Raw genomic sequence first — 26,073 nt, 5'->3', positions numbered from 1 at the left:
TAACTGTCAAATGACAGAGCCTTCTTTTACTCGAGATCTCTGTAGACAACCTTTTTTTTTTAATAGGAGGAAGCGGCAATTAGGTTTCTTTATCTATTTATTAAATGGAGGTACTGGGGATTGAACCCAGGACCTCGTGTATGCTAAGCACACATTCTACCACTAAGCTATATGCTCCCCTCAACATATTCTTATTATATAAAAATTAAGCCACACAATTTTCGTTCTCTCTTAAGGGAAGTAAACTGATGAGGACACCAGTGACCCAATCCTCCTAATGCGTAGGAAAGAAACTGAATTCTATGGAGATTATCCTTATAGCTCAGCTGGGGCCAGCATATTTGAAATTTGGGGGGAATTCTAGAGGAAGATCTTCATTCCATAATCACATAGCTTAACTCAGAAATCCATAAATATTTACTGCTCAGCTAGTAGCATGTACATTGCAGCAGACACTTCCAAGGGACCCAAAGATACAGACATTACCCTTCCATTACACCACCTCACAATTTAAAGATGTTAATCCAGACAAGTATACAAATGACCATGAGGCAGAAAAAACTTGAGAGATAAAGTACATGCAGAACAAAAGAAAAACAATCTCTCTGCTTGGGAAAGACATTATGAAAAAGACTGTACTGAAAAATGGGCCACGGGGGAAGAAGAGGAATTTAAGAGGTAGAGACTGAGGCAGGGAAGGTGTTCAAGGCACTGGGGAAACATGAGCAAAGAGTCAAAGCAGGAAAGCACAAAAAATGTTTAAAGGACAGGGAGGATTCAACGTGTCTGAAATACAGGATCTTCTTAGGTAGAAAAGTGAAATAGAAGACTAGAATAATGAGTTAGGACTATGTTGTAGGGGTCTTCGGATACCAGCCTTAAGGGAGGGGTGGAATGCTTCTATTTAATTCAGTAAAAGTGGAAAGACTTTGCAAAGGAAAGGGATAATCTAAGCCACTTTATTGGAAGACTTCATACTATGAATGGATCAGGAACAAGAACACTAGTAATTCAGCGGTGAGATTAAGAAGGGTCTAAATTAGACGATGACAATGGAAACAAAAAAGAGATTAATGCATGAGAAATTTGGCAACTGACTGAGTGTGGATGCTGGGGAGAGAAAGGGCTTCAAGACAATTCCCAAGTGAAAAACCATGGTAATCTGAAAGAAGAGAGATAGGGGACCACGTTAAATTGGGTCTGGAAAGCATTAGTTCAGCAGCCATAATTATTTGCATAATTTAGAGGCTTACCATGTTGGCCACCCAACCATATCTGAGTAAGAAATATTAATACTATCGTGTAGCATCATAATGGCAGTCCATATACAATGATTGAGAGATGAGGCCCTACCTTCCGCTACCTTTTGGGTCTGCTCTAAATATTCAGTTAAGAAAAAATTTTATGGGCAAATCTAGAAAAGTTGACTTGAGCCAATTCATTGTGGGTCACTACCTCAAGTTCGATTCTGTTTCATGTACCATTACATTAGAATGGAAATTTGTTAGATCTGAGAAGAAATTGGGGCCACAAAGTCAAATTTATCAGTTAGAAAAAAATCTCCAGAAGTTTGGGGTGAGAAAAAAATGAATCTGTGCAGCATGATAAAGAGATCTGTAAACTTCTAGTGCTCTGAAAAATGTGAGTGATTTTAAGAGCAGTAAAATGTAACTGTTGAAGCTGGGTGACAGGTACATGAGGGTTCATTATACTTTTGATTAAGCTTAAAATGGCGATAATAATAAGCTTAAAATGGTGATAATAAAGAGTAAAATATATTTCTAAAATCTGACTTTAATGGATATGATTTTTATCTAATTCATAACTGGTCTTTAAGCAAGGAGACAAATCCATTCTTTGCTCAAGTATCACTGTAGGTTTTTATAGTTAAGTATGAAGTCAAAAGCATTTCTTGCATTTCTAAGGAAAATAAGAAAAACATAAACAGAAGTAAATGTGGGAATACATTTTTGGGGGCTTTATTTCACTGAGTATACGGCTATTCTTCCTCTCCTGTAAGTACTCTTGAGTAAATGCCTTTGAAAGCACTTATTAAAGGGACTAGTATTTTTCCTTCCACTAGGATTGAAGTATTATTTTTCTAGTACTTTTGTTAAGTATCTTTTATATGTGAAAATGCAAGATTATGATTCATTAAGTCCTTTGCATCACATACACTTTCATTTAATTATATTTTATCAATGAGGTTGGATTAACATTCACTTTAGCCTTGATGGGATCAGAGTTGCATAGTTTATTTTTTAAATAAGTTTTTTTCAGATTATAAATGTATCTATAGACTATCTCTGGAAAGATACACTTAGAACAAGTAATACTGTTGTCTTCAAGCAGGAAATGGGATTTGAGATACTCTTCATTGCATACCCTTTTGATTTTGAAATAGATAAATTTATCCCATTCAAAAGTATTTTTTATATAAGAGTAACACAGCTGATTGCAGAAAAAATTTTAAACATGGATAACAGAGAAGAAAATCAAAATTTGTACATCTTACTACCCAGAGAATGTCACTATTGACTTTTTGATATATTTTATTACCATCTTTTTTTCCTATATATTTTTCTCTTTAATTGGACTGAAACACATGTAGATTTGTTTCCTTGTTTTTTCACTTACTATGTTAATATCATAAAATTTAATGGTAAAGACAGCATACTACATGTATATGATCATATATATTAAGCAACAGAAGATTTGAAAGGATAGGATATTTAATTAAAGAACATATAAACCTATTGCTTGAATTCCTGAATAACTTTTAAAATAAAACCCAAAGAATCTGAGATCAATATTTATTTGCTATGTTTGCTATGAACCTCCCTTTTCTTCTTTCTACTTAAGGAAGAAAAAGAGGGAGAAAAAAGGCCTCCCAACACTTATATATCATAAGCATTGATAGGTAAGGACTTTGACCTATGAGAGCAAAGGTCTAAAGTTCAAACAGCAGAGAAAGTGCTATGGAAACTATAGGGATTCAATAAGTATTGATCAATGGTAATGACAAAGTAAGCTTATTGTGTTGTGGGATAATGGAAAAATACAAAAGATAAGATGATGCCTCCTTACGGGAATTACTGTGACAGAAGCATCATTAAGGCAGTCTTGGGTAGATGGTGATTGGATAGGGCTATTACTATGGCTATAAGTAGCCATGGAACTAGATAGCATTACAACTAATTGGTCATTTGCACCATCTTCAATATAAATACCTCCCACCTAGACCTAATAGATTGTACACTGACCAGCAATCGATAATCACTGTTAAATCACTGTTAAAGTGATTGGATGGGTTATAGAGTGGCCTAGTAATTTAGTGCCCATAGAAAGACTCAGTGGATTATTCTGAATGTTACTGTGAAATCTAATTTTGGTAACCAAAGAAAAAGAAGAACAATGCAACTGTTAAAGAGGGGAGAGTGTTAACAAGCTGACTTCGGTGTTTAAGAATTTATTCCAGTACGTAAAATCTCAGCTGATTAAGGTGAACTGCCTGCACACCAGATTACTCACTACTTTTTTCTATCAGTCACTGGGTTTTGAAGAGAGCAATACAGAGAATAGAATGGACATAATATGAACATTCAGGGAGGCAGATTCAGAGTAAGAGAAACTCCGAATTCCCAAATCTTAACATCTGGTGGATTATTCCCTAATTATTTAGATTATTCATAATTGCTTCATAATTTTAAAAGTACCTAAATTATGATATCTTCCATCTACAGAGTTTGCTGTTTTCATAAGAAACTGAGTTACTGCAAGGGTACCTATCAGCTTGGAATAAACTCTTTTCAAAACCAAACCCTTTATCCTTAGACTCATCATAATCATTCAGGCAGGGAATGAACATTTTTTATGTGTCTGAGCTACTAGTGTTTTATTTAAACTTATAAATCCTTATATGTTCAATGTGAAATCAGATCCCTGGATTATATTTACTCATTGTAATTTAGCTTGTATAAACTGGCTTGCTCAGGAGCCCGATTTCCACCAAATTAAGTGTAAATCCAATTACAACTAAGAATCAAAATAAACAGCTGGCTGGCAACCTAGGGTCTTGTTGCTCAAAAATATATCCTCCATCATGAAACTCCAGACTCACACTCAGCAAAATGAGAGGTTCACAATGTGAGAGACAGGACAGAATTGAGACTAACTGTGTGATCATCTCATGGTCACTCTGGGGCATATGCTCAGTGATTAGTCTTGCCTACCACCAATTCATTATTTAAATTCTTTTAATTCCCTCATTCCCCCCCTTTTCTGGCTAAATGTGTACAATTAAATTCACATAAAGCATGTTAAGTGAATAATGTATGATGCAACTCGATTGCACAAGAGTGCAGGAATTACGTTTTTGTATTTCTCACTGCACTATATTTAAAAAAAAAAATGGAGGCTCAGGGTTATCAATGACTTAATGCAATGTCACATCAGGAATGAATGCCAACACCAGAACCAGAAACTGGATTTCAGAATTTGTACTGAAACAAAAAGCAAAACATTGATACTTGATAATGTTAGTTCCAAACACAGAAGGAAAGCATCATACCTGCAGAATATATTGTGTGAGGTCAACTGCTTCTTTCTTCTCATGAACAAGTAGAGTTTCTCTGTCTTCTACAGTAATAATATTCATTTCTCCACGACGTACCTCCCTCATGCACAGAGGGCGTTTTCGAACACAAACTCTGATTTTCTCCATCTCAGTCCAAGGATTCTCTTTCTCTGAGGTGTTCTGTCTGATATATAAGTGGGCTTTAATTTTTAATAGGATAAAGCTACTAAATTTTTAATAAGGATAAAGCTACTTAAGGTCAAAGTATCAGCATACTTTGTTATATGTTAGGTGTAATACACATATAGTATGTGTTACACACTGAAGTGTTGAAAGTTCTGAGTTCTTTTAATAGCTGTAAATACTCCTGATTACTTCTATCTCCATCTCTACTCCACCCCACCCAAATCAATGTCTCTTACTCCTTTCAATCCAATTATTATTGTACACTTACTGTTTTCTTGACCATTCAATCTAATTTTTTTAAAATCCTACCTGGGTTTATTTAATAACTTGAATTTGGTGACTGGTTTCAATGTTCTTTCCTCGTTTTTCCCAGGTTTATTCTGGCCCTCCCTTTGTCCTGTTTTCTTACTACTTCTTTTTGCCCACCCCAATAGGTATTTATTTGTTAGAACACAATCCTGTATTTCTTCTTCCTGGGACAATTTTATTACTGGTGCTGTCCACCACTAATTCACCCTTCTATTCAGACACATTTCTTCTCTGGCTGGCTTCAGTGAACTCATCAACCTTAACATCCAGAATATTTGAGGCAATTTTCCTTGGGTTAAGGATATAACATTCATCAATTTACTAGTTGAGTCTAATGGTGGTATAAATGCATATATTCAAGAACTGACCACTTACCTATGTAGAAATGCCTCTTAAGCAAGGTAACCAGAAAACAGAATTCTTGAAATAGATGTTTTATCAGGATCAATGCCTTTGGCACATATACTAAGAATGTCTTAGTGGGACAAATTATTCCCTTTCTTTACTCTTTAGAATTTGATTAATAGCCCCTAAAAAGCCTTTTATAATAGATTTAACACAGGATATTTCACTATATAATTGTTTCATATCAATTTCAATTTTGTGAGCCCTCCAACTGGCTGAAAAATTATTTCTTGCCAGGATCTAAATTAGTAAAAAGTAGCAAATAAAATTTCTAATATAATGCATAAAGGACTACTCAAGGCTTTTAAAGCTTTTTTTTTAACCAACCTATAGTAGACGTCTAAAAAATGTACCATTTTGATATTAAAGGTAGCAAAATCTTGACAATCATCAAAAGTGAATGATGGGCATATGGGAGTTCATTGTTCTATTCTTCTTCTTTTGCATGTTAGATTTTTTATATGAAAAAGCTTACAATGCATCCTAAATTTTAACAGGGCCCTTGTGTCAAGATCTCTAGTTGCTGGTATTAATAACCTAATCACACAAAGCTAATCAAAGAGGGTAGAAAATGTCCTTTTAAAAACTGACCAGCAATTCTAGGATTGGTTATATGGACAAAAGAACTATAGTTTTCAAGTTTAAGAGGCAAAAAGGAATGAATGTTTTTCTAAAAGGCTCCGGTTTTAATGTCCAATCTTCCCTTGAAGAAATAAACTCTGTCTGACTTGCAAAAAGTTAAGACAGCTGGAATTAGATCTTAAATAAGTTAGGGCAACCAGTTATCTCCAAATGCCTTAAACTTTTAGTAAAATTCTGAGGCCAGTAATTCATTTGGAACTTTCCTAATTTAAGGTATCCAGAGACTACTCTTTGGATCCAGATGACTCACTAATAGGAAGCCTTAAGTTGGTGAGTTTCTCAGGGTTCTGAAATTCTGACTCCTACTTAGGGTTAGGGTGAGAAGACAATATTGAGAATTACTGGAGAAAATATACTTTTTTTACCTCCATTTCTCTAATATAATAAGGAATGGGAAGAGTGACATAAAAATGATATAAAAAAGGTGAAGAAAGCTCAATTGGATGCTTTCATTCTGGGCCTGCCATGTATAAACCTCTGTGTTTATACATGGTTTATATGGTTTATAAAGGTTTATATGGTTGTCTGTCTTCCCACTTACCCTGCCCTCTAAGAGTCTGAGAGCCTCCAGATATCCTAGTTATCTTCATATCTAGAATCAGATCAAGCAGAGGTGGTACTTTACATTTGCTAAATAAATAAAATAGCAATATTTAAACAAAAATATCCCTTCTATCTGAATAAATAATGCAAATTAGTATCTGTATTCTATTTACAAATAATTCCAATTTAGATTTCTATGTGTTGCTCAATAAAAGACTGTAACATTCAAGAAAGTATTTGTTTTTTCACCACCGAGTTAACCAACAGGACAGCAACAATCTTGTCATTTATGGTCATAAAATAATCTAGTTTTTTTTTTTTACAGTTAAAAGAAAACAGGACTGTTTTGCTAAACCAAAACAAACAAAAAGAAGTTTTTAGAAACACTATAGAATTAACTTATGTGTTTCAAATTACTAAGGTATTTTTACCTTTAAAATTGGGTGTTCTATTTTTGTAGAATTAAAAGAACTAGTTGGTTATGAAATCCTCTGAAATCTTAGCCAACGTTAAGACCAGATGTAAATACTTTAAGGTATGAACAATAACCTTTATTTTTTACAAAATGTGGCTTAAGAATGTATTTTGTTTCTCCATAATTCACCAGCTATACTTTTTAAAATAATAAAACAAGCAATATATGTTTTTTTTTAAAAGAACATGTTTTCTATTATACCAAGGCAAGTATTAGGGATTACTTAATATTTCGCCTCATAGGGACCTTCAAATTCTAACTTGAAGCAGCAGGTGAAAATAACTTAGTGTCACCCTGACTCTCAAACTCTAAACTCCATTAAAGGTGTCTTACTCTTTGCAATGACCAAAATCATCTGTTCTTCCAAGGCTGGAATTGTAGAAAGCACTCAAAATCAGGACCATATTTCAATATGTGCAGGTAAACTAATTGCTCCAAAGACCAATTCAACTACATGCTCTTTGTTTTAAGCTCCATGTCTCCTGGTTGAAGTGAATTTGATAACCTTAAAATAAAAAACCCTGTGAGTTGTGTAATTTTTTTCTACTGCAGAGGCTAGTTAGCTTTTTTACCTTCATGGATGCACTAGATATATCATGTTACACTATAATAAATAATAAAAATAGGTCTGCTACAAGAAAAATAGCAGACCCTGACAAGTAGCAGCTCCTTGGTGTGCATGAACAGTATCATCTTCCTCCTATCTGCAAAGTCCAAATTCGTCATTAATTTCCCCCCATCAAGGTGCTTCTATTATCACTGCAGAGATGTTCACTATCATTTTCTGTAAGGAGTAGTTGCTCCCCTCTGGTCATAGAGAAGCCTGCCCTTGCCTGAAACTAACCTCCCTCCAAAAAAAAGAAAAAAGATAAAAATAAATGATTACCTGATACAGGAATGAGGGATTCCATAGTTATACCCTGAAACATGAGAGACTCTTTGAATAATGGGAATATCACAATCCCCCTGTATTGGAGAAAAGTGATTTGATGAAAAGAGTGAAGTGTTGGTTTCTGTTTGTACATAGGAATCAGCAGCTGTGGCATTCAGAATTCTTGCTTTTGTATGGTACTGGGAATCATCTGGTAGTATGTGTTCCATTATTTTTAGGTAACTAGACTTCTGTTCACTTGCAGAAAAATCTGATAAATCGCACAGTTCAAACTCATTGTTGCTGGTAGCTCTGTCTTTGTTGTCGGCAGGAGAATCAAAATGCAATTGCCTGCGAGGGCCAGATCTGGGTTTCTGAGGCTTGATGCACAGGCTGCTTGTCTGAAGAGGATACTCTGGGCTACTGACTGCTTTATCTTCTTCCTGCATAATCTTTATGATTTTGATGAGTTGGAAGAGACGTTTTCGGTCGTTCATGTCATGGACTCCCAATTTGGAGTAGTCTTTCATTGTAACATTGGCTAATTCATCTATTTTCTGAAGGCCAAGGGCAGTAAAATGAGGATAATACTGTGCTAGCTCAGCTTCACAAAGACATTCATACAACCAGGATGTCATTTTTGGGAATGGGTTTCTATAAACTCTGAAGAGGAAAAAAAAAGCTCATTCACTTGAAATATAGTAGATGTAATATAATCTTTCCTCTAAAAAATGAAAACCAGAAAAGAAATATGCAGAAAAATCCATTCTAGCATACCAGGTTTTCAATAAATGTATTTTTCTTCTAAAGTGATTAAACAGCACAGCGTAAACAAAGATGCTTATAATGCATTTGTAGTAACAGATGTAATTTGTCTATCTGCTTAATAAAGAGAGACCTTTTTTAAAGAGACTTTCAATTGTATATATACACAGGTACATGCACACACATACAAAACACAAGTCACTTACTAATTTCTAGGGAGTTCCTTCCAATCTTGCACTGGCTACTTAACACATACCACAGACTACTGAAACCTTGTTCCCAACTGCTGATTGTTACAGGACTAATTTTAGATGTTCAAGTTAATGTCAAGGCATGTTGCACAACTGTTTCTCCTGATTAATGAACAAAGGCTAAGAACTCTTTCAGAATGGAAAGCAGAATTAAATAGCAGACCACAGAGGTCTGTAAACAAATATAACTCAGAGGAAATCACATTTGTATCTGCTTAGTACTGGTAGAAGTTAGTTGAATAAGGAAGTAAAGATATCATTAATTTAGAATCTACTAATTCAGGATTTCAGATCATTCTAAAAGGTAGGTGGTTGTAGATGTCTACCTATACAAAATATGAAAAAAGGATTTACCTAGGAAATTAATAGTATGGTCAGGATTTTAAATACATGTACATTAAAATGCTTAAAAACTTTTAACACCAAGCTATTTAATAAATACCAACAAATAATGTGGTAATAACACATAATCCTGGTCTATTATTAAAGCCAGGACCCTGAGGAATTCTCCAAATCTCTGTGATCAAGTTCAAGTTCAGGAGAATATTCAAAAGTAAGTAAAGTATGTACAGGAACCACATCACAATAAAGGTGTTTATTTTAAAAAAAGTAAGCAAACTTCATTTTCTCTTAAAAATTTTTTTTTAATAATTCAGTTTTTTTCAAAATTCTATTAGTTTGTGGTAAAGCTTTTCTGTTTTTCATTTTAATTTACATTTTATCTTCATTCTGGGAGAAACAGAGAAAGAAGTCAGGGCTAGGTAATAAAGATGATTAAAGAACCTTGTGTAATTAACTTTGGAGGAAATGCTACTTAGGCTAAAGAAAAGGCCAAAGGGGCTAAGTAACACATTCTAAACTCATCCTGCCCTTTGCCATTTGTGGTAGATTGAAAAAAAAAAAAGCCACAAATTCTTTGCAGGTCCTTCCATCAAGAGATGGAATTTATTTCTCCTGTTGCAGCTAGGCTGGCCTTGTGACATGTTTTGGCCAACAGAATGTGGTGGAAGCGACACTGTGCCTTCCATGCCTAGTCCTCAAGAGAGGCTTCCACTGTTCTCTAGGAATTCTTCTGCTACCATGTGAAGAAGCCCAGCCAACAGCCATCATCAAAGCCAGACATGAGAGAAGCCATCTAAGACTATTTAGCCCCACTGGCGCCACCAGATGACTGCAGCCATATGGGGTCCCAGGTGAGACCAAATCTAGCTAAGCCTAGCCCAAATATTTGACTCACAGAACTGTTAGCAAATAAAATGGTAATTGTTTTAAGCCACTAAATTTTGGGGTAGTTTACTACCAGCAGTAGATAACTGCAATACTGACTGCTTTCATGCCTTTTTAAATGCTGTATCTTTGCCTGAAATGTCCCCAACTCCCTCTGCCTCTTAAATGAGTCACGCCCATTCTTTCGAGATAGCTCAGTAGCTCTCCCTCATCCCCATGAAGCCTTCTTACCTCAGTCTCTTCTACCATTTTACCACCAGGCACTCTACATAGTTAAACCAGGCCACCACTCAATCTCTTCACTACAGTTTCTTCTACCTGGAAAATCTGTCTTTCCCAGGAAAAGTCCTATTTATATTTTTCTTCTGTGTGGTACGCCCTGGCAAGGGATAACTGGTATTTCCTCTGTGCTTCAGTAATAACAGTAATAGCAGCTAGTGTGTATTGAGCATTTATTACATACCAAGCACTGTTCTAAACACTGTTAATCTCCAAATGATACTATGAAATAGATAAATGTGTGACCTTCAGCAAGTTACTTATTTAATATCTCTGAAAATCTTTTTCTCAACTGTAAAATGGAAAAATAATAGTCTCCACAGTTCCTAGGGTTAGGATTCAATGAGAAAACACTTGTAATAATGCAAATATTAATCAGCATGATGCCCAGTATATGCTTAGTGTTCAAGAAGTGTTGGTAGTTATTACTACTACGATTGTTATTTCTGTATTACTATCTTTACTACTTCACTCAGAACTTACAACAGAATAAGCCTTCAGTGTTTTGCTGTGTTTTAGGTTATTTCTAAATAGTTATATTCCTCACTTGGCTTAGCCTAACCCAGGGGATCAGGTTAAGTGCTTTGCAGTCTTCTCAATTTCCACAGGCTGTACAAGATCCTGTATTTCACACACCTATTCCCTTGGCGACATGCCCTCCCAATCCAACTCTGATAACCATGGCTTTTACAGCAGCCCTTAATCAGTACACGTACAATACCAACATATTTACTTTGCAATGCTTGGATATCCCATATATCATGGGAGGGAAAGACGCTGGAGATAGCAGTAATCTGGGCATGCAAATTAAAGCAGCCAACAGCATGCTTCTACATAAACTGGTGCTTTTTTGAGCCCGATAGTTAGCCTCTGTTCTTTTGTTTTAATATTAGATATGATTCTTTGTACAAGTATAAAATGACATAGGTACAAAGTTATTCATTGCTTCACTTCATGCAATAGCAAAGAAATGGAATAGGGACTGGTTAAATAAATTATGGTAATTCATTAAATGGAATACTATAAAGCAACTACAAATACGTAAATTTTCCATATGTTATTGAAGAAACAGAAAGCTCTCAAATACATTTAGTGATTAAAACAAAGTATAGAACAATTTGTATAATAAAGGTACCATTTGTTAAAGAGAAAGAGAATTAACTCATCTATAATAGTCTATATATTTGCTTATCAGGCATAAAATATCTTTGACAAGATGCACAAGAAAGTAATAATATTGGTCTCAAGGAGGAGGGAACTAATTAGTGGAGGGCAAACATGGGAAGGAAACTATTGTATGCCAATAAATGTGGTAGTTACTATTACTTTTCTTTTATTTCTATTTCACTGCTGTCTCCACCACCCAGAGCAGGACACAAAACAGCTGTTTTGTAAATTTTGAAACTATATGGCTATATTACTTATTTTAAAAATATATTTTTAACTTCACTTACTTCCCTTCCTCCCAATCTCCCCACATTGATCTGATACAACTACTTGTTACTATTTTGGCGTTTTCCCTCTAACCTTTTTAAAAAATTGAAATATAGTTGATATTTAATACTCTATTAATTTCAAGTGTACTACATAATGATTTGATATTTGCATATATTATGAAATGATTACCACGATAAGTTCAGTAACCATCTATCCCCAAAGTTATTACATTATTGATCATATTCTTTATGCTGTACATTACATCCCCATGACTTATTATATAACCAGAGGTTTGCACCTCTCAATCCCTTCACCTATTTTACCCACTTTCCCATTTCCCCAGCCTTTTAAAAATGCATTTTTACATTGTTTTTAACACTGTACTCCTAACTATCTTGAAATCTACTTTTTTATTTAATATAAGCATTTTCCTACCCGTTTGTTATAGCCATTAAAAACAATTCACACTATTATAAATAATGTTTGCTGAATAGATTAATTACCCCAGGCAGATGTGATTACTCTCTCCCAACTCTTACAGTGTTTTGATTGTAAAACTAATAGGGCATTACAGACTCATATTTTTAATTTTTGTATTTATTGCCAGTCTTGTTCCAGAAATAAGGTGTCTCTGCCTTACACTATAGTGTGAATTCTTAAAGAGAAAACAAATATGATCCCACTCAGCCTAGCACTGTGCCAGACAGGTGCGCAACAAGTGTTTGTTGAATGAACAGAACTGGCTTAGACAGGACAAAGGACAAAAAGGTCTACCATTTCTACTTTTTACCTAATGTAACTAAATTATTAAGAGACTCCATGAAGCCTGCTTATGTGGCTATGGAGACGTTTTCTCTCAGTTTCCTAACTCTCTACAAGTCCCATCACCCCAAGTAATAAGACAGCCTCAGGGTCCTTACAACCTAGAAGAGCCTAATACACACAATGTCTTTACCAATGTAACCCTGAGCACTTTCTGTAGGTCAAAGAAACATTTTATATAAGGCTAATCCTATTATTTCAGCAGATAGTTTATGATCATACTACTTTGACGATCTGATTTATCAAGTTCTGTTTTATGTCAAGCACTATGCTTAGGTGTTTTACATAAACTATTTTATTTAGTCTGCTTATACCAGAATTATATTTTAAAAACCCTGTTGGAGTGAACCCCTAAAGATAGTGCTTGTTTATTGGTTGTCATTCTAGGTGACAATTTTAATGTAAACTACTTTTAAAATGTTAATTTTTTCCAGCACTGTTAGCCAGCCTAAAAAAATGTTAATGTTTTATCCAAATTGTGTATTGGGCTTATTTTTCAGTGGGCAAAAAAGGATGGGAGCAAAGGATCATATTAAGAATACTTTCCTCAACACCTAGAAGCCTATTTAGATAATTAGGGAGGAAAACAAAAAAGTCCAAGGCTGGTGGTTTGTTAACTTGATAACCTAGACTATAAATTGTAGCAGTTACCCAGATAAAGGTTATATACTACACGTAGCAACAGGCCTCCCTTGGGAAGTAGATGATAGTGGGGAGAAATTACACTAAACTAAAACCATTTTTCCCTTTCCACAAATTTATTTAAGTATGTTTGGATTCAAGTTGCCAAAATATCACTGAAGTGAATCTTATTTTATCTGTTCCCCAAGATTTTTGCTCTAGATTCTCTTAGGCAGGCTTACCAGGATAATGACCCTTTTCTAAACACCTACTCATAAATGCGTATTTTTATTTGATTTTTTTAACCTACAAAAATTTATTGTCTATTTACAGAAGAAAAGCATGTATATCATTAAACAAAAAATGCTTTTTCTCAAAATGAGAAACATTTTTCTCACATTTTTGTTATTAAAAAAATTTTTTTTAAATCAATGTTAGCTGTGTGTTTTATTGCAGGATACTCCTCCATCCTTCTTAGAAACAGTTTGGCTATAATAAAATATTGACATGTCAGCTTTATCAGTGGATTTAGAAGACTGCTATTACTAAATAAAGCACTGGTGTAACACATCATAGACATCCAATAAACATAAACCCTTAAAACTACCACTGTCACCAAATACATTCTTATTCTGAAGGTAGGGAGACAGACTTGAATAGACAGCAAAACATTCACATGGGTTGTTTTTTTTTTCCCCCAAGATGTCAAATAAGATTTTATTTTAAACATGTTAATAGACACCAAAGAGTTTGGTTAGTAGTAATTAGTACAACAGAAGATTAATGGATTAAGAGGCAAAAAAATCCAGAATCTAGCTGGGCTCTGCTAAGACCCAGACATGATACACGGTTAAATTATTTAATGTCTCTAAGCCTCAGCTTCCTCAAGTTTAAAACTAGAATAACACCTTATGCTGCACACCTTAAACTTATGCAACGCTCTATGTCAATTATATCTTAGTAAAACTGGAAGAACTAAAATACTTTCTACAAGTATTTGCAGTAAAATCCGATATGTTAAAGGATTCTATACAGGTATTGATTACGCAGCAACAGATTCTGTAAAGCACTAAGTACCTGGCAAATGGCAGGCACAGTGATCTCCCTATAGCATTTAAAAATATTTCTATTATAAAAAATTTCAAGCATCACAAAAGTAAATACAGCTGTACCATAAATCCTCATGTTACCCACCCATAGATTCTTTTGTTATCAAAATTTGCCACATTTGCTTCTGTTTGCTGAAGTATTTAAAAACTTAATCCAACATATGTCATTTCACCTCTAAATTCATTTTTAAATTGGTATTTTCTTATATAAGTAATGCCATTATACCTAATAAAGTTTAAAATAACCCTTTAGTATCTTATATTCAGTCTATAATCTAATTTCCCCAATTATCTCAAAAACATCTTTTAAAAATACTTACTCCTAAATTATATATATTTATTTCAGTATCTTTTTACGAAAATATCTTTTGTCAACAACTAGGGCTATGTGATTATCCGAAGTAGAGTTTGTACATGAAGGCAGGCATAAAAATATTCTTCCTTTTTAATTTCTAATTTTCAGAATTAAGTAGGAGTAGTGCCCTAGATATTTTGGATGGCATTCAATGAGTTCTTTTGGGGTTTTGCTTTTATCTGGGGAGAGGAGAGGCAGGTTCAAATTCATTATTAACTCACGGGTTTTTATATATTTCATGTGTTCCAATCCACTGCCTTAGTCTTTGATAGCTTCACATTGTATATTTCCTGGCCAAAACCTAAAATCGGCTTTCCTCCGAGAAACATGTCTCTGTTTTAGAAGTAGCTGCACTTCGTACCACATCCAGCTAAAGGTTATGCATTCCCAGCAAGTGTTAAAGAGAGAGGGCCTGGGCATTAGGAAAAGAGGAGAAAGAATGAGCACAGCCACACTGGTCCTTCTTTTCCTTTTAGAGATCAGTAACAACTCAATACAGCCACAAGTAGCTAACCCAGAATAGTCACTACTCACTTTACATTTGAGTTACTGAATATTCTTTCTATGTAAATTTCTAATTTATGTCAACTCCAAACAGTTAGTTGTGGCTTCTGGAAGACTTTATTATGAAGGACTTTGAGGCATTTATAACCATTAATAAAATAACGGATGAGAATTGGGGGGCTGGGGAGGGCAAGTCATTTCCATTTTATTTTTGTGGTCCTCTTTATATATTGGAGTTAAGAATTTACACCTTTGTCACATTGTGACTATAAGGATGTCAACGGAGTTTCTCAACATAAAGGTGATAGGATATAATAACCACTAAGAAGCAGAATAACCGAACAATGGAATATAGATAAATTATTTTAGTAAATTAAGTATTTCAAATATTTTAAGAAATTTGTCTGATTTCAAATGTCCTCTACTACTACTAGTTCATAAAGATTCAGATAAAAATGACAAGTGGTAAAGAAAGAGTTAGAGGTCAAGGTTGATGACTGTTGATTTTGTTTAGTGTTTGAGTATTCCTATTACTTTAGCTATAACTTTATTGGGTAACCTACAGCAAAAAGGGCAAATACATAGCCTACAAAAACACAACACAAATACCTATCTGTATACCTCCTATGCCCATGGTAAACAGTCCAAATCTGTTTCAATGTTCTTTCTTATTAATCCCTGAAACAGCTTAATCCCCTTTTGGGTTTGTGTGCATGACAGCGTCCAATTCTACGAGTTCTGACAGTTGTATATACCTATGAAACCACTACCACAATTAAAATACAGAGTACTTTAATCGACCTCAAAAGAGTCCTCATGCCTCTTTGCATTCCTTCCTCTGCCACTGGCCTAGGCAATCACTGATCTGTATGATGTTTCTATCATCATATATAAGTTTGCTTTCCCAAAAGTTTATGTAAATGAAATTATACAATATATTCTCTTTTGCATCTAATTTCTTTCAGTTAGCATAATGATTATGAAATTTATTCATAATGCACATATCACTTCCTCATTTTACTTGGGAGGAGGAAGACTGGAATCAATCAGTGAGCTGCCCAAGGTAACACAGATCTCAAGTGACAGTTCTAAGATTGGAACGTAGGTCTTCTCACGGCTAGTCCAATTTTTTTTGCACTATTCCAAGCTGCCTCCTTCAAAAGTAGTTGCAAAGACAGCTCATTGCCAGCCTCCCCCAAAGGCCCACTATCTACCCTGCTCAACAGAGTGGTTGCCTCCTGCAGATCTGTGCTGCAGCATGGAATCTCTCTCAGTGGCCACCACCAGGAAAATGCCCTGCAAATCAGCAAAATCCAACGGAGGCCAGATGGGCAGGTTTTTACATCTAAGGCCCACACACATTCAATGCCACAGAATGCAGAGTTCTTCTCTATGTCAAACCCAGAGACTGCTAGGTCTCAGCTGTTGGGATAACAATCAGAAATAGAGTCTTGGAAGAAATCCAGTTGGCAGAAATTCAAACTTGCTTATCCTGGTGGCAGAGAAAATAAACTGGAAGGGGAATACATGCAACTTTATACACAATTAAGGAAGTTTATTCACATTCCAGGATGTGGATAAGATCCAACTATTTAACATGTTCCCTCAAACTTTCCATTCACCTACCTCAACTATGTAACACTACCCACCTAAACTGCCTGAAACTGCATTTGGAATCAGATAACTCAGATAATTCAGTCACTCAGCTGTGTAATCGTGGGCAAAGTCACTTAGTTCTCTGAGTTTCATTTCCCCCTCTCAAAGATGTGATATTTATGTAAATCTAATTTGAAAAATTGTAAAGTATTCCATAAGGATGGAGCCATGATCTCTTATTCAGCACTGGATTACTGTACCTGGTAGGTAGGAAGTGCTGACTTATTAGAAACAAATAGACACATCATATGAAAGACTTTTAACACTATTAAAAGATGGTTTCTATTATTTGATTGATGAAAAGCTGAGTATGTAACAGAATCAAAAGGTAAAGGATCAGAGATACTGAAGTAGATGATTATACTTGCAAAATATACTAATTCACTAATAGTAACACTGTAGGCTTCTACTGTTTCATCGGTGACAATTGTACAAGTACTTTTCTTTCATTGGCATAAATAGTTGACATAAATGCCTGATTACCATATATAATGTTGAGACATTAGATGATGCTATATATCAAAAGACCAATACTTGTTACAAGTAAGTCGTGTGTGTGGTCATTTTAATTGATTTTCTTTTGATCAACCTTATTGAGGTATAATTTGTGTATAACAAACAAGACTTATTTTAAATGTACAGTTCCATGAGTTCTGACAAATACAATACCCGTGTAACCACCCTAGCAATCAAAATATAATCAAGACAGTCCCATCAAAAAAGTTCCTAATGCCCCTTGCAGTCAGTCCTCTCCACCACCCGATAATCACTGACTTGCTTTCTGACAGTATAGATGAGTTGTATTTTCTAGAATTTGTCGTAAAATAAAATCATACAGTGTCATTGGTTATTTTAAATCTATCTAACACATAGAGACTGAAGATTTTGTGTGACTTTCCTCTCTCAGGCCTTTAGAAAAAAGTTAAAATGATCATACTATTTTTCATAGATCTTTTTTTCACTAACCTAAATGACGTCTGCTAATAAGGAAGAAATTTCTTAAATCAGTCTAATTTTTTAAAGTCAAACTGAGAAAAACAAGTAGTGAGACAAATTTGAAGAAAATATCATAATCTACTGTTGCTTGCTTGTATAATTGTCAAGATTATTCAATATTTCTAATAAAAGTTTTTTATCACTATAAAATAGTAGAAAATCTAAATCTAAGGTCTATATATTTTCTGCCAAGCAGAAAAACTGAGGAAAAATGGCCCAAGTTCTAATGCATCCAAGTTATTTTTAGTTTCTCAAATTCATGTAACATCCCAAGTACTTCAATTATCAAAGAGGAAAAGGCAAAAAAGATCAATAAATCCCTCTAGAACATCATTAAATTTTAACTTTATCGAGATATAATTCACATACCATAAAACTCACCCATTTAAAGTATACAATTCAATAGTTTTTAGTATATTCAGAGTTGTGCAACAATCACCATAATCCAATTTTAGAACATTTTTATCACTTCAAAAAGAAATCTTGTACCATTAAATTTTAGATGTTACACTAGCATCTAAAAGAGAAAAGCTCTTTCCCTAAAACATTCACTTCTATAATTATCAAAAATAAAATTAACCATGGAAGAAATTGAGAAAATGTATTGAAATTTTCTGTGGAAATTTGAGCTGTGGTTAAGAGTTGTCAAGAATGCACACACACACACACACAAGTGCACAGGCTGAATTACTTTTTAGACTCCTAGCACAGAATGAAAATCTCAAGAGCTTTAGTTGCATACATTAGAAGGGCATACCAAACATGTTCTAGGTGGGTATGATGGCCTTAGTTTTTAAAAAGTAATTCAATATAAGCCTAATAATGCATAAACCAAAGCCTATTTCATTTTATTAAGAATCTTAGGAACCCTACCCTTACTTATTTTAAATAAAATAAACTGCCTGTTTAAAAAAAGAAAAGTTTGACTGACTGATATATGGACTTCATAATATCAAATAATTTTTTTGTCATTTATATAATGTTAACTAAACAATTCCTCTTTGAAGATGTATTAGTTATTATTACAAAGAATACAGTAAAGAGGAAAGTAAAATGTAGCTTTGGTAACTTTTACAGTAGAAAAACAGTTGAAAACATTTGTATGTCACAGCCTTTTAAAAGAAAAATATTGTTATTATACAAATAATTCATATTTCCAAGTTTAAAAAACTCCTTTCAAGTTCAACAGTAAGATTTCAAAATATTTATGCTGAGCAACCCCTGAAACTAAAAGTTCATAAATGCCAAAAATAACCAGACCGTTTATGAGGTAATTAAAAAAAAAAACCATATAGTAAACAGAGCTTAAATGTAATCCTAGATTGAACCTGACAAATACAATTTACAAAGTTCTTTAAATGGCCATTAAATTTTTAAATAAGTATTTCTGCATGGAAAAGCTTTAAAAGGGCACTTTTAGCAAGTTACATTTATGAAATGTAAAAGGGTAATATCTACTTCTAAACATGATTCTATTATGTTACAGAAGAAGTTTTAATAAAATTGTAGATAACATATGGTTCTATAGAAAGAAATAAGAGGCAGTGAGGTAATCTTCACCAAGGGAAAAAGGGTGTGTAAGATGAGAATACAGTAAGTTAGAGAAGGCAGAGAGAGAAACCTTCAGAGTAAAGGATCACCTACGGAATGGGAGAAAATATTTGCAAAAGATGAAACTGACAAAGATTTGATCCCCAGAATATGTAAGCAGCTCATATGACTTAAAAAGAAAAAAACAAACCCAATCCAAAAATGGGCAGAAAACCCAAACAAGCAATTCTCCAATGAAGACATACAAATGATCCAATAGGCACACGAAAAAATGCTCAACATCACTAATTATCAAAGAAATGCAAATCAAAACTACAATTAAGTATCACCTCACACCAGTCAGAATGGCCCTCATTCAAAAGTCCACAAATGATAAATGCTGGAGAGGCTGTGGAGAAAAGGCAACCCTCCTACACTGCTGGTGGGAAAGCAGTTTTGTGCAGCCACTGTGTAAAACAGTATGAAGATTCCTCAAAAGACTAGGAATAGACTTACCATACGACCCAGGAATCCCACTCCTGCGCATACATCCACAAGGAACCCTAATTCAAAAAGACACCAACACCCCAATGATCATAGCAGCACTATTTACAAAAGCCAAGTCATGGAAACAGCCTAAATGTCCATCAACAGATGACTGGATAAAGAAGTTGTGGTATATTTATTCAATGGAATACTATTCAGCCATAAAATGACACCATAACGCAATTTGCAGCAACATGGATGTCCCTGGAGAATGTCATTCTAAGTGAAGCCAGAGAGAGAAAGAAAAATACCATATGATATCACTTATATGTAGAATCTTAAAAAAAAAAAAAAGAAGAAGAAGAGAAGTAAACTTAAATATAAAACAGAAAAGACTCATAGACATAGAATACAAACTTATGGTTGCCAATGGGGAGGGGTGTGGGAAGGGACAGACTGGGAGTTTGAAATTGGTAGATACTGACAGGTATATATAGAATAGATAAACAAGTTTATACTGTATAGCACAGGGAAATATATACAAGATCTTGTGGTAGCTCATGGTGAAAAAGAATGTGAAAATAAATATACATACATTCATGTATGACTGAAAAATTGTGCTGTACAATAGAAATTGACACAACATTGTAAACTGAATGTAACTCAGTAAAATAAAAAAAAATAAATTAAAAAACAAATATTATGATTAAAATAGCTTCTCATTGCCAAGAAATATTTCTTCATGAGTTCCCCTACTGTGACAATGACCACCTTAAAAATATATTTATATAGCAACTTTATTGAGATATAACTCACATACCATTACAATTCACCCATTTAAAGTGAATTCATTGACTTTTAGTATGTTCACATTCTATACCCCTAAACTCATCCAGTCCTCGGCAACCACTAATAATGACCACTTTTTAACAAAGTAACCAAGCCCATTGTACCATTAGTAAGGATACAACACAAACCCAACATTCTTCATCAGTTTGTATTAAGATGTTTCTGTACCCCATTTTAGGCAAAAGATCTCTAATTAAGAACACAAGAAATTCAATATTATCAGTGGGAAATTAAAAGGTAGATAATATAGTATACACTTTTCCTCCAACAAGAGAATTAAGTTATTTTAAACTCTAGGGATTATTCTATCTATAGACCACTGGTCTTAAAAGAACACAAGTGATACTAGACAACTGCTTAAAATAACAGCTGCAAAGGAGTGAGAATATATGATACCTAATGTAATTCTTAAGGTTAGGTGTGAATTTTGGGATACCAATCATGTGAATTATACCTGAAAGTAGTTTTTGAAAGACTGCTTCTTTTTGTAACTGAAAAAAAAGTTTCAAGTTTATTTCAATTCTTTGAGATTATTAAATTTCTAGGTTTGGTGCAAAGCATGGGAGCAATCACCTAAAAATAAACATTACAAAATCATTGAACCTAGTGATCTTAAAACAGTACAAGCAGTCCTCTCTCTAAATACAGAGGTTTAATTTTGAAAGAATTCCTAGGAACAGGTGTTAACCAACATTGGGTTTAAACTCAGTGTTCTATTTTTCAACTCTTAGTCTAATCCAATTGCAGAAGTTGTCATTTGCAGATTTTTGAGGGCCATTTTGCCATTATAAAATTCTTTCAACAAAATATATCTCCTGTGTTTAATTGGAAAAATAACTATTATGATCAGTTTTTATAAATTACTAAGATGATAAAGATTCTTTTACTCAGGGTTACATTCTTTTGGGAACCGTTGCCACAATGACACTGAGAATTATTTCTAAAGAACTGATGCTGAGAAAGCAAAGAATAATTAAAACACTGAGATCTAAATTATTAATATGTAATTAATTATGCTACCTGATTAATCTTCTAAGACTTTTTGTGAAAGATGACATTTATCATTACCTCCCTTGATACAAATGAAGAAATCAAGGCATAGGTAATTTTATTTATTTATTTAAATGGAGGTACTGGAGATTGAACCCACACTATCCCTGAGCTATATCCTATCCCATCAGACATAGATAATTTATTAAAAACAACCATATGAATTTGTTCCAAAAAGTGATCAGTTATCTATAATGTTGACTACACAATTCCATACCACTAGTTTTTAACCAATTAAGTCTCTACATAAGCAGCTAACCAAAAGACTGCAATAGACATAGTACTGCTCCTCATTGCTGGTGAAATCTCAGCTAGTCTTTTTGGCCTTGATATTGTGCAATATTATTAACTGGGTACTTTCAGAATTTCATTATAACTTTAGTTCACCTCACAATAAAACTCAGTCTTATGGATCTCTTGCAGCAAAAAACACTCAGGTTATCACTATCAAAATGTTCCCATGATTGAGCATCTGAACTACTTGCAATAACCAAACTCATTAACTCCGCACAAAACCTGCCCCCCTATCTTTCTGTTCCTTGTTGGGGGAGGGTAGGGGTGAGTGACAATACCAACTATCTAGTCACTCAGAGTTAAACTGGGAAGCATTCTAGACTTGTTCCTCTCCTTTAATCCCAAATCTAATCAACAGGTCCAGCCAATTTAATCTCCTAAATATTTGTCAAATTTCCCTCTGCTATCATTTCTACCACCACAGCCTTGGTGGTTTAGGCCCAGATCTTTCACCTAGATCCTCCTAGATCATTTCACGTCTCTCCCTGACTCTAGTTTTGCTCCCCCAAACCATCCTCCACACTACAGAACCAGATCATTATTTTTGAAAGCACAGTTATGACCATGCTGCTCCCTTATTTAAAACCCTTCCGTAGCATCCTGCCATCTATCTAAAGGACAAACTCCAAGCTCCTTAACATGTCTTACAAAATTTTCTATAGTCTAGCCCATTCCTGTCTGTCTCTCTAGTTTAGTCAACTTCTTAAGACTGTTTTCTCTGTGCATTTATTCACATTGTGCTCTTAAATGGTCTCCTTCCATTCTCATCAAAGCTTTCTTTACCTGTTTACCTTTTACTCATTGATTAAAACACAAATGAGGTCTTTTCTGATCTCCCCAAATATAGTTAGATGTCCATTCTTTGTTTCTGTCATACCTTTTTCATACATCTATCATTGCAAGACACAAATGAGGTCTTTTCTGATCTCCCCAAATATAGTTACATGTCCCTTCTATGTTTCTATCATACCTTTTTCATATATCTATCATTGCAGTTACATTCTGTAATAATTATCTATGATTATGTCTATTTCCTTCACTAGAATGTGATCTTGTGGTCCAGGAATGTGTCTTATTAATTTTTTTCATCCCCAGTATCTAAAACTGTCTGAGAATAAACATTCAATAATTACTTAATGAATAAATATCTTTACGTTATTTTTAAAACTATACAAAAGCATTTCATGTCATTTGCAGTAATAAGTGGCAGAAACTTTTGTATCACAGTAGTTTGATTATTCAGGAAAACTATGGCAAAGTTGGTGGTGCCCTGACTCACTGTTCCTGGGCAAGAAAGTGAAAGAAGTTTCTATTACTCAAATGAATTTCTATGGACACAGCCACAGTCACAGTTACAACAAAAACCTTTCATCCAGTCATTCAAGAAATAATTTGAGGCCTTTTTATGAGCTAGGCCCTATTCAAGACATTGAGGATGTCACTACCTTCAAGGTGCTATTATTCCAGTGAAAGGAGATAATCAATAATCAAATAAGCAAGATAGTTTCAGATAGTGATCAAGTGCTATGAAAAAAATAAAGCAGAATGAAGGTTTCTACTTCAAATTGGATGATCAGAGAAGGCCACATTCAGCAGGGACTATTTGAGGTGAAATCAAATAATGTGAAGGAGTCATTCATGTAAAGATCAGGAGGAAGAGCACTCCAGACAAGCATACTGCCCCTAAGTGGCCCTTAACTATGACATGAGCAAGCAATCAAGAGAAGACCAGTTTGGCCCTAGCACAGCAGAAGAGAGGGAGAGTAGTACGAGATGACAATAGAAAGGTAGGGGACAGATTATGTATGGTTCACTGGGCCACGCAAAGGTGTCTGGATTTCAATTTAAAGTGAAGCAGGAAGTCATTGGAGGATGTTAAGTGGGGAAAGGACATGATCTTTAAAGATCACTCTGCCAGTTCTGTGGGGAATGGATTGCAGGGAGTGGGCAAAATTGGGAGGGAGATCATTTAGGAAGCTACTGCAGTTAAACAGACAAAAAATAATAGTGATTTGGAAAAGATGTTTGCTTTTGTGAGGATTAATTGGGATAATGAAATAAAGTGCTAAATTCAGTGTCTAATACATAGGCACTCAAAAAATAAAATGGTGTGAGATAACAGAAGATATATATTGGTCTCTGCCCCAAGTTCCTAGCACAGAGCTCCTAAAATCCTTAGAATTTTCCAAGTGATGAGAGCACTAGGATTATCTCTTGTTCTAATGAGGAGACTCTGGATGGGCTCCTGGGTGGGGGCTGATCACCAGAAAGACCAAGATTAAAAAAGAAGCTTAGAATATTCAGCCCACTTCCCATTTTCCAGAGAGTGGAGAGAGGCAAGCAATGGAATTGCTTGGTAGGGGGAAAAAAAAAACCCACATTTGGTTTCTCCCTACACAGGAAAAAGACATACTGGTTGAAAACAATTTTTCCAATTAAATGGTATCTATTACTACTAGTTTATGCCTATGGAAAAATCTTCTTGTTTATAGGATATGAACATCAAGATCCCTGAGACAATAACTTGGGAAGTTACTGACCACCTGTGGTTAATGACCACAACTCTCAAAGTGTAAGAAGGAAAACCGTTACTCATTTAACAAAATTTGTTGAGGACCTACTCCGAACAAATTATGAACAGGTGTGCTGAGCCAGCACAGGAAACTGGATTAATAGATAATTAATCTGAAGGGATCTGAGAAGAGTAGTTCAATCCCTCATTTTACAAACAGCAAAACTGTGGCCCAGAGAAAGAAACTGCTGTTCCTCCTAAACTGGAAGATGTGAGAATCATGCCCTAGTTTCCCCAACGACAAACTATGACTAGGTAAGATTTTCATTAACAAAATAAGCCAAATGTTTTTAATGAAATGCTAGGTGGGCAGCACGTTAATGCACTATGCCAAGAAAAATGTAATATTTATATAAACCCTTTAATAACAGTGCTTTGCACAGGGTAAGTGCACAATAAATGGTAGCTGTTACTTTCAGCTGTATGGTGTTTGGAAGGCTGAGTGCAGGACGTCTACCTGGCATCAACTGCTTGACTAAATTGATAGTAGAGCCACAGGACTTCTAAATGAACCCTTCCATTTTCCAGGTGGAAACAGTGAAATCTAAAAGGGCCAAATGACTTGCAAAGCCAGCCACAGTCAGTGAATTAGAGCCAAGACCAGACCCTGGATCCTCAGTCTAGTTTCCAATACATGTCATAGATCTGCAGTTTAGCTATAATGTAGGTGTTCAAACTTTTATAAGAAGGTAATGAGAACAGAGCTGCTACACCTGACTTTTTTCAATCCTTTTATTAAAGTCATTATTGAGCTGTAATTTTGATATAAGAATCAACAATGTATATTGGGAATATACAGTCATGAGTTAACAACGAAACAAGTCTTGGTTGCAATTCTATTACGGACACCTGATGAACGGATAGGCTACCAGAGCAGCTGTTCTATGGGCTGAAGTAGAGATTATAAGCAGAATACAAATACAACGGAGAAAAGGATTTAAAACGTTCTCCGAAACACGCTTAAAATGTGACAACAGGTGTGCATCACTAAGAAACTGAGATCAGCTCTTTTGGTTTACAGCAACAACTGGTTTGGTTTAAGCAAAGACTAATAGGGAGTCTAATAAAAGCATTGGGAGACCAAGACTAAAAGCCATAAGGCGGGAACAGTGGTAGCAAGCAATTCAAAAGTTTTCCCTTTCACAAAGAGTGGAAAGGCCAACCGTGAACTTTCAGGTCCTTTTGCTTATTGAGATTAGGATGCCCTCCCCCTACTCTCATAAAAATAAAAAACTCTGTATGGAAGGAAAAACGGGGCCAATC

General features: G+C 34.7%; 1 protein-coding gene across 3 annotated transcripts in view; it reads right to left on the bottom strand.

Annotated features, from left to right (window-relative positions):
- KIF24 (kinesin family member 24) overlaps positions 1 to 26,073 on the bottom strand; it is a 57,845-nt gene that overhangs the window by 31,177 nt on the left and 595 nt on the right. For 2 of the 3 annotated variants that reach the window (XM_015249998.3, XM_072959239.1), the window contains exons 2-3: positions 8,023 to 8,670; positions 4,571 to 4,760 (exon numbers count right to left, since the gene is read on the bottom strand). In XM_015249998.3, the coding sequence (XP_015105484.2) occupies positions 4,571 to 4,760; positions 8,023 to 8,645 (813 nt within the window). In that variant the 5' untranslated portion in view covers positions 8,646 to 8,670. Of the gene's footprint in view, positions 1 to 4,570; positions 4,761 to 6,659; positions 6,711 to 8,022; positions 8,671 to 26,073 lie in introns of those variants that run through there. The other variant, XM_072959240.1, reaches the window with a different exon arrangement.

This window comes from Vicugna pacos, chromosome 4 (assembly GCF_048564905.1).
Source record: "Vicugna pacos chromosome 4, VicPac4, whole genome shotgun sequence".
Taxonomy (NCBI): domain Eukaryota; kingdom Metazoa; phylum Chordata; class Mammalia; order Artiodactyla; family Camelidae; genus Vicugna; species Vicugna pacos.
This window is presented reverse-complemented; position numbering and strand designations above follow the sequence as displayed.